The sequence below is a fragment of the Genypterus blacodes genome, unplaced genomic scaffold, assembly GCF_046128005.1.
Source record: "Genypterus blacodes isolate CSIRO-AG114 ecotype Tasmania unplaced genomic scaffold, CSIRO-AGI_Gbla_v1 ptg000054l_1, whole genome shotgun sequence".
In the NCBI taxonomy this organism is placed as follows: domain Eukaryota; kingdom Metazoa; phylum Chordata; class Actinopteri; order Ophidiiformes; family Ophidiidae; genus Genypterus; species Genypterus blacodes.
In genome coordinates, this window is record NW_027466866.1 from 2,988,845 (window position 1) to 3,002,398 (window position 13,554).

Genomic DNA, 13,554 nt, shown 5'->3' on the forward strand with positions numbered 1-13,554 from the left:
GCAAGATCCATTATACAGGTTCAGTAATTTACATCATGTTCATAGAAACCTGGGAGGTACAAGTGACATCTGACCTGCAGTGGTTGCCCGTCTTTGAGCCAGGTAAGAGTTGGCGGCGGGATGGCATCCGACTTGCACTCCAGTGTCACCTGTCTGCTCTTCAGCACCGACACATCCTGTGGCGTGCTCTCCCCCGCAATGTTAGGAGGAACTGGGACAGAAGTGCACCAGCATGGATATCACAGATCCAAAATTTCATGATATCAATTCCTCTCTATCTTGTAGTTGTAATAGGAACTGAGGACGGGAATTGAGAGATTTCCCTCTGTTATAGTACAGACCAAGCTAGCTTTACTACCCACCATGCACTCGAACCAGAATTTCCTTGTCATCATCTCCTGCAGGACTGTTGGCTAAGCAGCTGTATCTGCCTGTATCCTCCACCTGAACACAAGTGTGACATTCAGGTAAGATGGTGAAAACAATGTTAACTTAACAGCACAGATGAAATCTAAGCTTCAAATATGAGTCAGCAGGATGTGATGGGTGACTGTGACCTGTGCTGAGGCCACGCGGAGGACCTCCCCTCCCCGCAGGAGGCGCAGGCTGTCCGTCTGGGGCAGCGGCCGTCCGTCCTTCAGCCACGTCAGCGAGGGCGTAGGGATGCCTGAGACTTCACACTGCAGCTCCAGGACGTGATTGACCACCACAGAAACCTCTGCCTGGACGCCAGAACCTTTGATCTGAGGCGGGTCTGAAAAGAAATCAATCAAAGGTGAGCATTCTTAACATAATAGCAGAATCGGGAGCTGGTCCGTAAATTTCTGCTCTCACTCACCTAGAACTTTCAGGTTGAAGTGGCGACTGGTGTGTCCTGCGGTGTTGTTGGCGACACAGGTGTAGCGCCCGGTGTCATTGACCTGCGCCTGGATGATCTGCACGGTGGTGTTCAGGTTAAGCAGGCTGAGGTGGGGGTCAGGAAGTAGAGACGCCCCCTCTCTGAGCCAAGACACGGAGGGGGTCGGGGTCCCGTCAGCGATACACAGCATGGACGCCGTGTTTCCCCTCACCACCGTCACGTCCTCTGTGGTCCCTGCTCCATCCAGACCTGGGGGGACTGAGGACGGAACGACATGAATGGTCAGTAGATTCTCTCCTGTTACCAACTTGAAGTATAATGTTTGGAGTGGACATAAGGATGTTTTCACTCACCATGCACCTGAAGGTTAAAATGTCTGTTGTCCACTCCGGCCCTGTTTGATGCGACGCAGGTGTAGGTGCCACCATCAGACACCTGAGTGCGTGTTATACTGACAAATACACACAAGTACAACATGTAAATATCCTGATATATTTTGACATTACAAGGCATAACTTATTTATGATTTAGTTTGATGTATCTCAGGTCATATATTTCAATTTATTATGTCAATTACTGTAGTTTTGAATATGGTTTCCACTGTAAACAACACTGAATCACAACATCAGATTAGTTGTGTAAAATATTCTGCGCACAAGCATATGAACAGTTTCTAGGATGACGTAATAGTTTGCGTTGTGGAGGATCCCTGTCCACTGACCTACCGGAGCACCTGTCCAGCCGAGAGGAGGCGTATGTGGGAGGAGACGGGCAGCGGGAGGCCGTTCCTCAGCCAGTTTAGCTGAGGAGGAGGAGAGCCCGCAGCCACACACTCCATGTTGACGGAACTGTCCAGAACCGTCGTCAACTCCTCCGGCGTCTCGCTGTTACCGTCGATGGCGGGAGGCACTGGAGGAGTGAAAGGAGAAGCAACATCAGAGCTGGTACGTTCCTCAGGGGGTGAAGTGTATGTACTGTGTGTGTGTGTGTGTAGTATGAATGTATCAAACCCACCATACACATTCAGATTGAATATCCTGTCCTCCTCTCCTGCAGTGTTGGTGGCTACACATGTGTACTTTCCGCTGTCTGTAGTTTGAGCTCCAGACACGGTGAGTGTGCTGCCGTCTGGACTGATCCTGAACACAAACACAGAAAAATTACATTTTATATACTGCATATCTGTATTTCTGATTCTGTTATAATGCCGCTAGTATCCAAGGATCCTCATACCTGAGTCCTTTGTTTCTGATGCTGTTGATTACTTCCCCATCTTTCAGCCACTGGACGTTTGGAGTCGGGGTTCCTCGAGCTCGACAGACCAGCTGAATGCTCTCGCTCAGCAGAACCCCCATGTCACTGGGCAGTTCTGACCCAGAGATGCTGGGAGGGACTAGGGAACATTTACTGGTGTTAGTTGTAACCCAGAAATTGCATAGTTGTATCTTCTGTTGCGTAAGTGCTAGAAGTGCAAGAAGAGGTTGCGCCCTTTCATCCAGTTCACACTGTGCTTGTACCTTGTATGGTGAGGTGGTAGCTCTTGCGTGCCTTGCCCTCCACGTTGGAGGCCACACACGTGTAAGTGCCGCTGTCAGAGAGCTGCGACCGTGCAATCTGCAGCTTACTGCCGCCTGAGAAGATGTGCATCTCCAGGGACTCGGACGTCTCTAAAGAAAGAGAAATGTTTGTGGATGGTAAAATGATTCTTTAATGTGGTGTTCAGATTTACACCACAGAGTTTTAAGTGTGTGTGTGTCTCACCTATGGAGCGTCCATTCTTCAGCCAGGTGAGGCTGGGAGGAGGGACACCAGTGGCATCGCAGGCGAAGGTGACTGGATTGCTGATGGTTTCCACCACTTTCACCTCCGCCGGTCCATCAATACTGGGAGGCACTGAGAGGGGAAGAAGGAAGAGTTGTTCTTTTCATTAGCGTCAAATTCTTCGCTGTGTTTCAAAACATACAGGAGTGAACGTTCAGATGAAATAAATACCGTATATGTTCACATGGAAGTTCTTGTCCACCTGTCCAGCAACATTAGTGGCCTTACACACATATTGTCCCGTATCAGACACCTGCAGAACACAGAAGATGGTCGGTAAACTTACGCTTCTTCTTCGTGAGATTTTACATTAGGGCTAGAATGCACAAATACCACAGTGATGACCTGTTACCACCAGAGATGTTGCCAAAATACAGAAAGGACAGATAAGACGAGACGGCATCCACTCATCTCTCACCTCTGAGCCTTTGATCTGCAGCATCTGGCCCTCGGCTGTGATGTGCAGGTTGGCTGATTCTGTCACCATCCTGCCGTTCTTGTACCAGGTGATGATGGGAGGAGGCACCGCGTTCGACTCGCACTCCAGAGTGACCGAGTTCCCCACCAGCACGTTCACCACCACGGGAGAGTCCCCGCTGTTGTCACGGATACTGGGAGGAACTAGGAGAACAGAGCGATATAACGGTCGCCTCGTTCCTAAAACGACACTTGGAACTTTGCGTTTGAATGAAAGTGAATGAGTGTGGATACTGACCGAACACAGTGAGGTAGACGACCTTGTGAGCCTCTCCTGCTGGATTCATGGCCACGCAGCTGTACTTCCCTCCATCAGACACTTTTGCTCGAAGAATCTGTAGCGTACGGCCACCTGAAGACATACGAGTTCACACACACTACATAAATAAGGGACCCTATTGCAAATAAGCACCTTGTACTTTTTTTGAAGCCTCATTTGGCTACCCGGCATGATGAGTGCGTTGGCGTTGGCCTGGACCGGGCCCCGGTCACTGAGCCAGCTCAGCGTGGGAGGGGGGAAGCCCGTGGCCTCACAGAAGAGCGACACAAAGTTGTTTACCACCACGGTGACGTTCTCAGGACTCAGGCCTATAATGGCAGGAGGCACTGAGAAGAGGACGGGAACATAAGTCAGTATAATCAGCTAAGACTAGGGGCATAAACAATGACAGTGAGAAGGAGGATAGAGAGGATAAGAGGTGACTCACCGTGAACATTGAGGTGGAAGGATTTCTCTGCACTTCCTGCCACGTTGTCGGCCACACACACGTAGCGGCCCGTGTCGGACACCTGAGCCGTCAACACCTGAAATTTACACACAGATCGAGCACATCAGACAGAGAAACCAGACGTAACATTAACTAAGAAAGGTAAACACAGGATATAAATGACCCATTACCTATAAATTAACTTAATATGAAGTAGGATTTCTAATTGTAACCTCCATCTTATCACAGTCAAAGTGCATTATGGGTCGTCACCTGCAGCGTGCGCCCATTGGACAGGATCCTGTGTGGGCCGTGGGAGCTGATTGGCCGGCTGTCTTTAAGCCAGGTAATCTTAGGGGCGGGGCTTCCATCAGCGTGACATTCCAGCTGGGTGGTTTTATTCACCAGGACGGTGACCTCATCAGGCAGGTCACTGTCTGCTCCTCGTATGGACGGAGGCACTGGTACACACACACACACACACACACACACACACACACACACACACACACACACACAATGTTTAAGATTGCTTTCCCCAGCTTTAAATCAGCAGATACTAATGGATCAAAAATGGAGCTGCATTCACTTACATAACACTCTCACGTCATACTGAATGGAGTCTTCTCCTGCCTCGTTGACAGCCACACACGTGTACCTGCCCGTGTCCTCTGCCTGGGCCCTGGGAATCTGCAACACTCGTCCGCCTGTGATTGAAACGCTTGAGAGTTAGTCTGAACTCGCTCTGTATTGCTTTGTGTCCTCGCTTTCTTCTCTCTTCCTCACCTGGCAGGATCAGAACTTTGTCATTGGAGGCCAGCAGTCTTCCGTCTTTGTACCAGGTGAGCGTGGGAGGGGGGACAGCGTTGGTCTCACAGTACAGAGAGACGGGGTTGTTGAGGATCACGTCCCGAATATCTCCTCCGCCACCTGGAGGAGACGCAGTGTCACCGACCCCACCGGGCCTGCTGAAGTTAGGTGGAACTAGGAGGAAATGGACAAAGTATTCAAGTTGAAGACTTCAAGAATCAGCTTTGGAACCGTAATGGTCAGGAGTTAAAGCAGAAGAATAATCTCTGATCCCATGAAATGCACAAATAGTCTCAGCTGACACACTATCTAATCAATCAACCCAGTTCACCTTGTATATTTACATCAAAGTCCTTCTCGTCTTCCCCGGCGACATTTGTGGCTACACACGTGTAGCGGCCAGTGTCCGACACCTGAGCGTGTTTAATGCGCACAATGCGGCCGTTAGCTGTGATAGAGACGTGATCGTCCGCCCACAGGATCTACAAACAGGAAGAGGCATGAATGAAAGAATGAAAGAATGACGTCGCCACAGAAACAGACATCCAAAGTGCTACAGGTGGGTCATGAGGCTGAATGTCTCACCTGTCCGTCCTTGTACCACTGCAGTGCCGGGGCAGGGATGGCCTGAGCCGCACACTCCAGGGTCAACGTGCTGTTGACCTTGACCTTGATCTCTTTAGGAGCCAGTCCCTCCCCCGGGATGTCATTCTTATTGATCTGTGGGGGAACTGGCCGCAACAATTCAGCCATTTAGAGGACATTAGCTGGTTATTCATAATTATAATCATTTCGGCTCATCGGTAGCAGATTTCTCATGACTTTGTGTGTCTAGAAGCAACGATCATCGGGGCTGCAGATGAAAAACTCCAAATTTCAATCAAATGAACTCACCATAAACTTTGACCTCATAGTTTTTCAGTTTCTCTCCGGCCTCATTTGTGGCCACACAGGTATATCTCCCAGCATCCTCCTCTTTGGCGTTGAGAATCTGCAGGGTTCGCCCCCCTGTGGTGAAGACACAAAGATCAGACACACTATTCTGTTCTGTTCTATTCTGTTCTGTTCTGTTCTGTTCTATCCTTGCCATCCCCAACCTGGCAGGACGCGGACGTTGCGGCTGGATTCAAACAGCGTTCCGTCTTTGAGCCAGGTGATGAGGGCTGGGGGGTACGACTGCACCTCGCAGATCAGAGAGGTGGGGTTGCTAAGGGTTACTGTCACCTCTTCCGCAGAGCCATCAGGACCCGACCCAACAATGGTGGGAGACACTAAGCAGAGGAAAGTGAAGGATTGTGGGTGAGATATCTTATTTTATACATGTAGAAGTGAAGTTGAACAACTCTGTGATGAGGCTCCTCAGCTGTTTGTACCGAGGACGTTCAGGTTGAAATGTCTGCTGCGGTCTCCGGCGCTGTTGGATGCCAGGCAGCTGTACCGCCCAGTGTCTCCAACCTGGGCGGCTGTGATCTGCAGGAAGCGACCATGAGACAGAACCTGGTGGCGTCTGTCAGACACCAGCAGCTGTCCGTCCTTCAGCCATCTGATCTCCGGCACAGGGTTACCTAGGCGATTATAGAGATTAGGTTTAATGTCATCCATGTTGCAGGTTGATCACTTGGATGTGTTGTCAGGACAGTAAAGATGACATCGCTTACCTGAGGCTTTACAGGTGAGAGTGATGTTGTGTCTCTCCTTGACTTTGGTGTCCATTACCGTCCCCTCGTCCACAATGCTGGGCGGAACTGTCGGATTAGACTGAAAATCAATTAAGCGGTTCTCACTGTCTCTTCATTCAGACTGAACACAAATCAGTCAGGCCATGATGTCTCTCTCTCTCTCTTTACCGAGGATGTCGAGGTCAAAGTTCTTCCTCTCCTCTCCAGCGCTGTTCGACACGACGCAGGTGTACCTCCCAGCATCCTCCACTGCAGCATGCATCAGGCGCAGGCTTCTTCCCCCTGAGGATCATATCTCATAATAAGTACGTGTCCAACTCTGATCTCAGCGTGACTCCGCCCCCTCTGACTGCATAAATATCACCTCTTAAACTCTTAGTGTCTGTTTGTGTGTGTGTGTGGGGATTATGTGGTCCGCTTAGTTTGACTTATTTGGTTGCTGACATCATTCCCATCACACTGAGCTCACTGTTTGTCTGTGTTGTTAAGTCAAAAACCAAATGGATCCCTTTGGCTGAGTCGGGTGGCAGATATCCGAGCAAAGTTCACAGCCGTGGAATGAAGCGTCAAGAGTCACTGTTTCATTTGGAAGCGCACGTTACATCTTGTTAAATGTTTAAAAAGAAGGAAAGGCACATGTTCCCTCTTCATCCTCTCACACAGCTCTCTCTCTCCCTCTCTGTGTGTGTGTGTTTGATTGTTGACTTTGGCCCGAGTAACAATGATACCATTACCAACTAAACTCGTGATATTTTGCAGCAGTCAGGCCTCATTTAGAGCGTTGTATGTTGACATCCTCTTCCATCATGTGAAACGAAGCGAGCGCTCACCTGAGAGGACGCGCACTGAGCTCGTGGCTCTGATGGGCTGACCGTCCTTCAGCCAGGCGACGGCAGGCAGAGGAATGCCAGAAGCCTCGCAGGTCAGAGCGACGGGGTTCTTCACAATGACGCTCACGTTCTCTGGAACCTGAACCTGACCGATGATGCTGGGTGGGACTGGACAGAGGAGGTTTAGGGGAGGAAAGGGACGGAAAAAAGACAAAGAATAGGTTAGAAAGCTAGGAGCGAGGCAAATATATCAGCATTAATCCTTCAAACTCTTGATTCATACCATGCACGCTGACGTCATGCTTGCTGTCTGCCTGTCCTGCCACATTAACAGCGATGCAGGTGTAGCGCCCCGTGTCTGACACTCTGGCATCTTTGATCTGCAGCAGCCTGCCCTCATTCAGAACCTTGGCACCGTGCTGGCCTGTGATCGGCCGCCCGTCTTTCAGCCATGTGACCGCCGGCCGCGGCACCCCGTCCGCTGCACACTGCAGGGTGACGTCGCCTCCTTTTGTCACAGTGAGGTCGTCCGTTACGCCTTCGCCGCGTCTGATGGAGGGGCGGACTGAAGAGAGAGAAGCAGGTGAGTTGATGCTCGTGTCATCTTCACATTCATTAGATTTGAAGTTCTACACCAGGGAAGGGTGTGGACACTGCAGACGCACCGTAGACCTGCAGGCTGTACTCCTTTGAGGTGCTGCCGGCGGCGCTGGAAGCTGCGCAGGTATAAGAGGCCGCGTCCGTCCTCTCAGTGCTGGAGATCTGCAGCTGACGACCTCCTGATAGGATCCTGAGGCGTTGATCTGACTTGAGATCCACACCTGAGACAAGAAGCACACGTGATAAGACAACACATGACAAGTATATGCACACACACACACACACACACACACACACACACACACACACACACAGACAGACAGACAGACAGACACACGCACACAGCTAACTCTATCTCACATGTTTGTTTCTTTACACACTCACCATCCTTCTTCCATGTCAGACTTGGGGGTGGTATGCCACTGGACTCACACACGAGCGTGATCAGACTTCCCTCAATCACAGTCATGGGCGACACCTCCTCTGAGCCACGGATGCTGGGGGAGACTGTAATGCAACAGGACACCAAAAGGAGGCGCTCACGTCTCATTTCAAAACCAAATCAGGTTTCTAGTCACGCTTGCAACCTAAACCAAACTCTTCAGCTTGGCAAACACAAACTCTAAGGCGGGAATAGAGGGACAGACAGTAATACATTTGATCGACTCACCCCAGACATTCAGGTTGTAGTTCTTCTCCGTTTTCCCGGCGACATTAGTGGCCTCACAGGTGTACCGGCCTGAATCCTGCACCTGGGCACCGTCAATCTAAAGATCACAGCACATTCAGTGACAAACCCCATGAACAGCACCGGTAAAGCTTAACACACGCTGACACACTGTTGTTTCTCTGATGTCTGTACCTTCAGCAGGCTCCCGTCTCCTGAAACGGTCAGGCCGGGTTTCCTGAAGAGCAGGCGGCCGTCTTTGCGCCAGGACAGGGTGGGGGGAGGGATGGCGTCGCTCTGGCAGTGCAGCTCCACGGGGCGACCCAGCATCACCGTGGCGTTCATCTCCTCGCCTTTGATGTTCGGCGGCACTGTGGCAGAAAAGCGTATGGTGAAGAATCCCTTAGAATTTATGCGAAGCGCAACATAAACCATAAAGAAATGAATCATCTTTCCATTATTAATCTAGATGGAAGTGAATGGCTTCTTATGACCTCATGGCTGTTCTACACAACGTCCTCCTGAGGTCCACAGGCTCTGTGACGTTTGGCCCATCTGCTGCTCTTTAAGTTCTAATTCTTTCTTTGGCTTTGACGGCGCCATTAAACCAATTCAACATTTGTTTGCGGTATTAACAATCAAGGTAGCTTCATTTCCGAGAACTCCCTGAAACTTAATCCCCGTGGAAATATGCACACATGCACCCACATGCATAACGACTCAAAGGCAGAGAAACGGCAGGAAAACGTTTCAAACTGTTGATTTTTCCTGATTATCTGATCTGAAAACCTGGGTGTGATACTGATGAAGTAAACTGCTCAGAGTTTGACGACTGATGGATCTGATTTGCATCTGTTTCTGAGTATCGCTGGTGGCAAAACACACTTCAGACAGGCGGCGATCAGATTCCTAACAAAGAGCGTCTCTATACTTAAATATAACTTCTTATTCGAGCGGTAATTTGATCCCATTTCAGTCCGATTCCAGCTCTTTCACTCTGATCTTGCCTTCATTGATTCTTCATAAGCTCCTTTTTGTCTGGGCTGGGCTATTAAATGACTGCAGGCCAATTTGATCCACTTTAGGCTTATTGGACAGACAGAGCTCAAGTCAGAGTAGGGAGTCAGACAGAGACGGAGACAGAGACGGAGACAGAGACAGACCCTCAGCTCCGCGTTTGTCCAGACACAGGAAGCTGACCAAGAATGGTAGCAATTACCAAAACAAATCTGCCTTTATGTCTCTGGAACAAGCTCTTTTTGATCTATCAGGAGAAACAAACACACACACACACACACACACACATCTCCATATGTGACTGAGACGTCCAGCTCGGCTCATTCTGTTCTAAACCCGACCTGGTTCACTGAGCTGCTGCACTTCCTCCATGCACATGTTCTCCTTCAAATACCTTTGCATTGTTTCCACACTTGTTTCATGCTTGGCTGAACATTTCACACGTTCATCAGCGTTCTAACGTTCTGAGGTGAAGAATTCCAGATAAAAATCCTTCCCATGACAGTGAAAAGTAGGAAAATATTTCAAGCGAATACAAGGAAATTAGTTGAATGCGGTATTTGATTAGGTGAGGATGATGATGATGATGATGATGCATAAATGTGTGTACTCACTTGCTCTCTATAAAAAGCAGCAATAACAAGGAACACAAAGAAATATGCAGTGAGCAGGATCCTTCCTTTTCCTTCCTTTTGCAGTATTCAGGTTCTTTAAAATGGAGAACATGAGTCATTTCCTCACCGTAAACCCGCATGTCGTACTCTCTCTGCTGCTCTCCTCCGGCGTTGACGGCCACACACGTGTACCTGCCCGTGTCGCTGACCTGAGCACTGCGAAGAGACAGAACCCTCCCTCCAGACAGCACCTGAGAGGGACACACACACACACACATCAGGGCTTTGAAGTGTAGTGTTTTGTGTATTGTAATAAATCAGAATAAAAGTGCCACCAAAACACAACAACGCTTTGCTGAGACACTAAGACTTTGACTTTAAACTACTGGTTGCCTGATGTACCTGGATGCCGTCTGACACGCTGGCCACTGGGCTGCCGTCTTTGAGCCAGGTGAGGCTCGGCAGGGGGACGCCGGTGGCCTCACACTCCAGCCTGGCAGCCTCATTCACCACCACTGTTACCATGCCGCCGCGGCTGGAGATGACCGGAGGCACTACAGGATTACAGGATACAGATTAAAGACACATGAGCAGGCTCCCAGGCTCCCAGGCACACACACACACACACACACACACACACACACACACTGACTCCATAAATACATATGAAACATGACATCATCGCATATATTAAGGAATCCAATTTGAGTTATGTTTTAGATGACATCTTGCTTTGGAAAAGTGTCGTAGTTCTTCATTGTAATTTTCAAACCCAAACCCAGATAATCCTGCACTTTTCAAAACATATTGTGTGTTATTTTCCCAAAGCTCTAAATTGTCAGATTAGTCATCACTGTGCCACTACGTCATGTTTCTTCAGTTCAGTAAATATGAAAACTTGGTCCACTGTCTTTGTCTGTAGAAGACTAAAGACCATTTCCTGTTCCTTGATTGATTCATGGACAGATTGGTTGACTGCCTATGTCCTTTGTGCAGCACTGATTCTGAATCAGTGTGATAAAGGTGAGAAAACATACAGATCACAGTTCAGTACACAACAAAACATCTGTTTCCCTCCCCCGACCGCACTTCCACTCACCGTACACCTGCAGGTTATGGGAGCGCTCAGCAACGCCGGCCAGGTTCACCGCCACACATCTGTACGTGCCGGCGTCGGACAGCTGGGCTCGCTCCACCTCCAGCACCTGGCCGCGCTTCAGCATGGTGACCCCAGCTGCACTCGTTAGAGGGCGGCCATCTTTGTACCAAGTGATAGCTGAGCACACGGGGAAAAAAAGGAAAAAACGAGCGCACTGAGACGGGAAGATCGTAATCTGTGTGTCCAGTGTTCCATTGTAAAAACATGTAACGTGAGGAAAATGGAATTTAGGAGATATTTCCCTTTATTTCCCCCTTCCCCCACAGATACCAGAGCTTCTTGTGAGGACTCATCTGAGAGCAATTTTGCCCCGGTTCCGTTAGCGGTTAAAGATAAGAAACTTAACGGCAGAGCCAAGTTGTTGCTCAGTGGAGCTTTACACCTCGGAGCTGTGAGGAAGAGGCCAACTCACCCGGCAAAGGGCTGCCTGTGGCTCTGCACTCCAGCTGGGTGGAGAAGCCAGCGAGGATGGTCTGGTTGAAGGTCTCTCCAGTGTACGGGAAACTAGGAGGCTCTGAGAAACACGCGCACACATAAACACAATTACACACTAGCGCAAGAATTCACCCGTTGATACTCTCACGTCTCCGCCTAGTCTCTCGATAAAATGCAGACAGTGGAGCGATAGGACATATAAAAGGGAAAACAGGGAGGAAACTAGTGATGAGGTTATGATAAAGGGAGACGAGGGACGGAGACGTGCGGAGAGTGTTGTGTTTATCTATACGTTACCATGGACACTGAGACGTATGTGCTGCTGAGCTTCACCAGCTGCGTTGGTGGCCAGGCAGGTGTACTTCCCAGAATCCTCCAATCTCGCCTCTGTGATCTGCAGAATACGCCCTGCTGAGGCAAGCTAGGAGACACAAACACACACACACATACATACACACACACATGCATACAATTTGAATACTTCTGACACAACGGTGACTAATCTTTAGTTTAGTTGTCTGATTGAGCGTGAGACTTGATGGACCGACCGTGAGGTGCTCCTGTGTTGTGTCCACAGGTCGTCCGTCCTTCAACCAGGTGATGCTGGGAGGAGGGATCCCACTGGAGATGCACTCCAGGCTGGTGGGTTTATGAAGGACAGCTGAACGCTCAGCAGGCCCGGTGGTGCGAATGGATGGAGGAACTGGACAGAAGTGAAGGTTTAAGCATTTCAGCTGCTAAACTGACCTAATTCATTCATTCGAAATAAGAAGACAATCACTACATTTTACTACCGAGGAGATAAAGATGTTTTACCATGGACCACCACGTTGAAGCCCCTGTCGTGGTCCCCGGCTTCATTGGAGGCCACACACTGAAAACGAGCCGTGTCAGAGATCTGAGCACGAGACACGATCAGCCGCCGACCGCTGGAGGCTACACGCAACCCCACACCCTGCTGGACGGGCTTCCCATCCTTAAACCACCTGGAGAACGACACATTTAGAGCTCCACTTTCCCTGTGTGTGTGTGTGTGTGTGTGTGTGTGTGACTGGTATCAGGTCTTACGTGATGGTGGGTGCAGGGGTTCCGGAGGCGATGCATTCCAGCTCCAGAGGGCTGTTGATGATCACGGTGCTGTCTGTCACTTCATCTCCTCCATTGATGAAAGGAGGCACTAGGATGGAAAATAACACATGTCTGTAGCTACAAAAGGGTATATGTAGTGTTGTATACATCTGATTTTTGCGCAGTTGAAACTATTACACTCCTTTTGTCAACAGTTGTCGTGGCCGAGTGGTTAAGGCGATGGACTAGAAATCCATTGGGGTCTCCCCGCGCAGGTTCAAATCCTGCCGACAACGTGATAACCCTTTTTTGACTCATCCAAAGCAATGAAAAACCTAAATGCTTTCCATAGCCTGTAAACCGCTTTTGCAGTCCAATTTTACTACTTTGTATTGATCATAAGCTTTTCTCTGCATGAGAGGTGAAGTTCCCGTTCAGAGCCGTGTGCACTCAGTGACCTATGCAGCGGCTCAGTGACACGGCAGGTGTTTGCTTCCCATGTGAAGGGCGTAGTAACTGCTGAGTCAGTCCACAGTATCATATAACTGAGGCCAGCAGTTGTCGTGGCCGAGTGGTTAAGGCGATGGACTAGAAATCCATTGGGGTCTCCCCGCGCAGGTTCGAATCCTGCCGACAACGAGGCATTCTTTTCATATCTTGTGAGGCCCCGACACAATGCAGTGTGAAGGTTAATCAGAGGGATTTACAACCACAACACATGACCAAAATGAAACAGAAGAATTGTTTGTGCACTGTTAAATCCTACACCACTTTGTAGCAGCATGGCCTGTATAACTCAACAGTATTTTGT

At 49.5% G+C, this 13,554-nt stretch overlaps 1 protein-coding gene and 2 non-coding genes across 3 annotated transcripts in view; 2 read left to right on the top strand and 1 right to left on the bottom strand.

The window, feature by feature from the left end:
• hmcn1 (hemicentin 1) overlaps positions 1-13,554 on the bottom strand; it is a 58,945-nt gene that overhangs the window by 12,039 nt on the left and 33,352 nt on the right. The window contains exons 33-71 of the mRNA XM_076151310.1: positions 12,744-12,852; positions 12,492-12,661; positions 12,224-12,378; positions 11,973-12,096; positions 11,653-11,754; positions 11,181-11,357; positions 10,484-10,635; positions 10,209-10,332; positions 8,646-8,821; positions 8,454-8,550; positions 8,168-8,290; positions 7,849-8,004; positions 7,467-7,748; positions 7,184-7,351; positions 6,522-6,635; positions 6,333-6,419; positions 6,048-6,239; positions 5,772-5,945; positions 5,569-5,682; positions 5,260-5,405; positions 5,006-5,156; positions 4,651-4,848; positions 4,458-4,571; positions 4,138-4,325; positions 3,865-3,961; positions 3,602-3,763; positions 3,396-3,509; positions 3,099-3,301; positions 2,852-2,933; positions 2,621-2,752; positions 2,377-2,526; positions 2,093-2,252; positions 1,874-1,998; positions 1,585-1,768; positions 1,213-1,310; positions 839-1,117; positions 558-754; positions 363-444; positions 75-211 (exon numbers count right to left, since the gene is read on the bottom strand). Of these exons, the coding sequence (XP_076007425.1) occupies positions 75-211; positions 363-444; positions 558-754; positions 839-1,117; positions 1,213-1,310; positions 1,585-1,768; positions 1,874-1,998; positions 2,093-2,252; positions 2,377-2,526; positions 2,621-2,752; positions 2,852-2,933; positions 3,099-3,301; positions 3,396-3,509; positions 3,602-3,763; positions 3,865-3,961; positions 4,138-4,325; positions 4,458-4,571; positions 4,651-4,848; positions 5,006-5,156; positions 5,260-5,405; positions 5,569-5,682; positions 5,772-5,945; positions 6,048-6,239; positions 6,333-6,419; positions 6,522-6,635; positions 7,184-7,351; positions 7,467-7,748; positions 7,849-8,004; positions 8,168-8,290; positions 8,454-8,550; positions 8,646-8,821; positions 10,209-10,332; positions 10,484-10,635; positions 11,181-11,357; positions 11,653-11,754; positions 11,973-12,096; positions 12,224-12,378; positions 12,492-12,661; positions 12,744-12,852 (5,795 nt within the window). The remainder of the gene's footprint in view (positions 1-74; positions 212-362; positions 445-557; positions 755-838; positions 1,118-1,212; positions 1,311-1,584; positions 1,769-1,873; positions 1,999-2,092; positions 2,253-2,376; positions 2,527-2,620; positions 2,753-2,851; positions 2,934-3,098; positions 3,302-3,395; positions 3,510-3,601; positions 3,764-3,864; positions 3,962-4,137; positions 4,326-4,457; positions 4,572-4,650; positions 4,849-5,005; positions 5,157-5,259; positions 5,406-5,568; positions 5,683-5,771; positions 5,946-6,047; positions 6,240-6,332; positions 6,420-6,521; positions 6,636-7,183; positions 7,352-7,466; positions 7,749-7,848; positions 8,005-8,167; positions 8,291-8,453; positions 8,551-8,645; positions 8,822-10,208; positions 10,333-10,483; positions 10,636-11,180; positions 11,358-11,652; positions 11,755-11,972; positions 12,097-12,223; positions 12,379-12,491; positions 12,662-12,743; positions 12,853-13,554) is intronic.
• Positions 12,958-13,039, top strand: trnas-aga (transfer RNA serine (anticodon AGA)). Its single transcript has one exon. It is a non-coding gene; the product is annotated as a tRNA-Ser (tRNA).
• On the top strand, positions 13,301-13,382 carry trnas-aga (transfer RNA serine (anticodon AGA)). Its single transcript has one exon. It is a non-coding gene; the product is annotated as a tRNA-Ser (tRNA).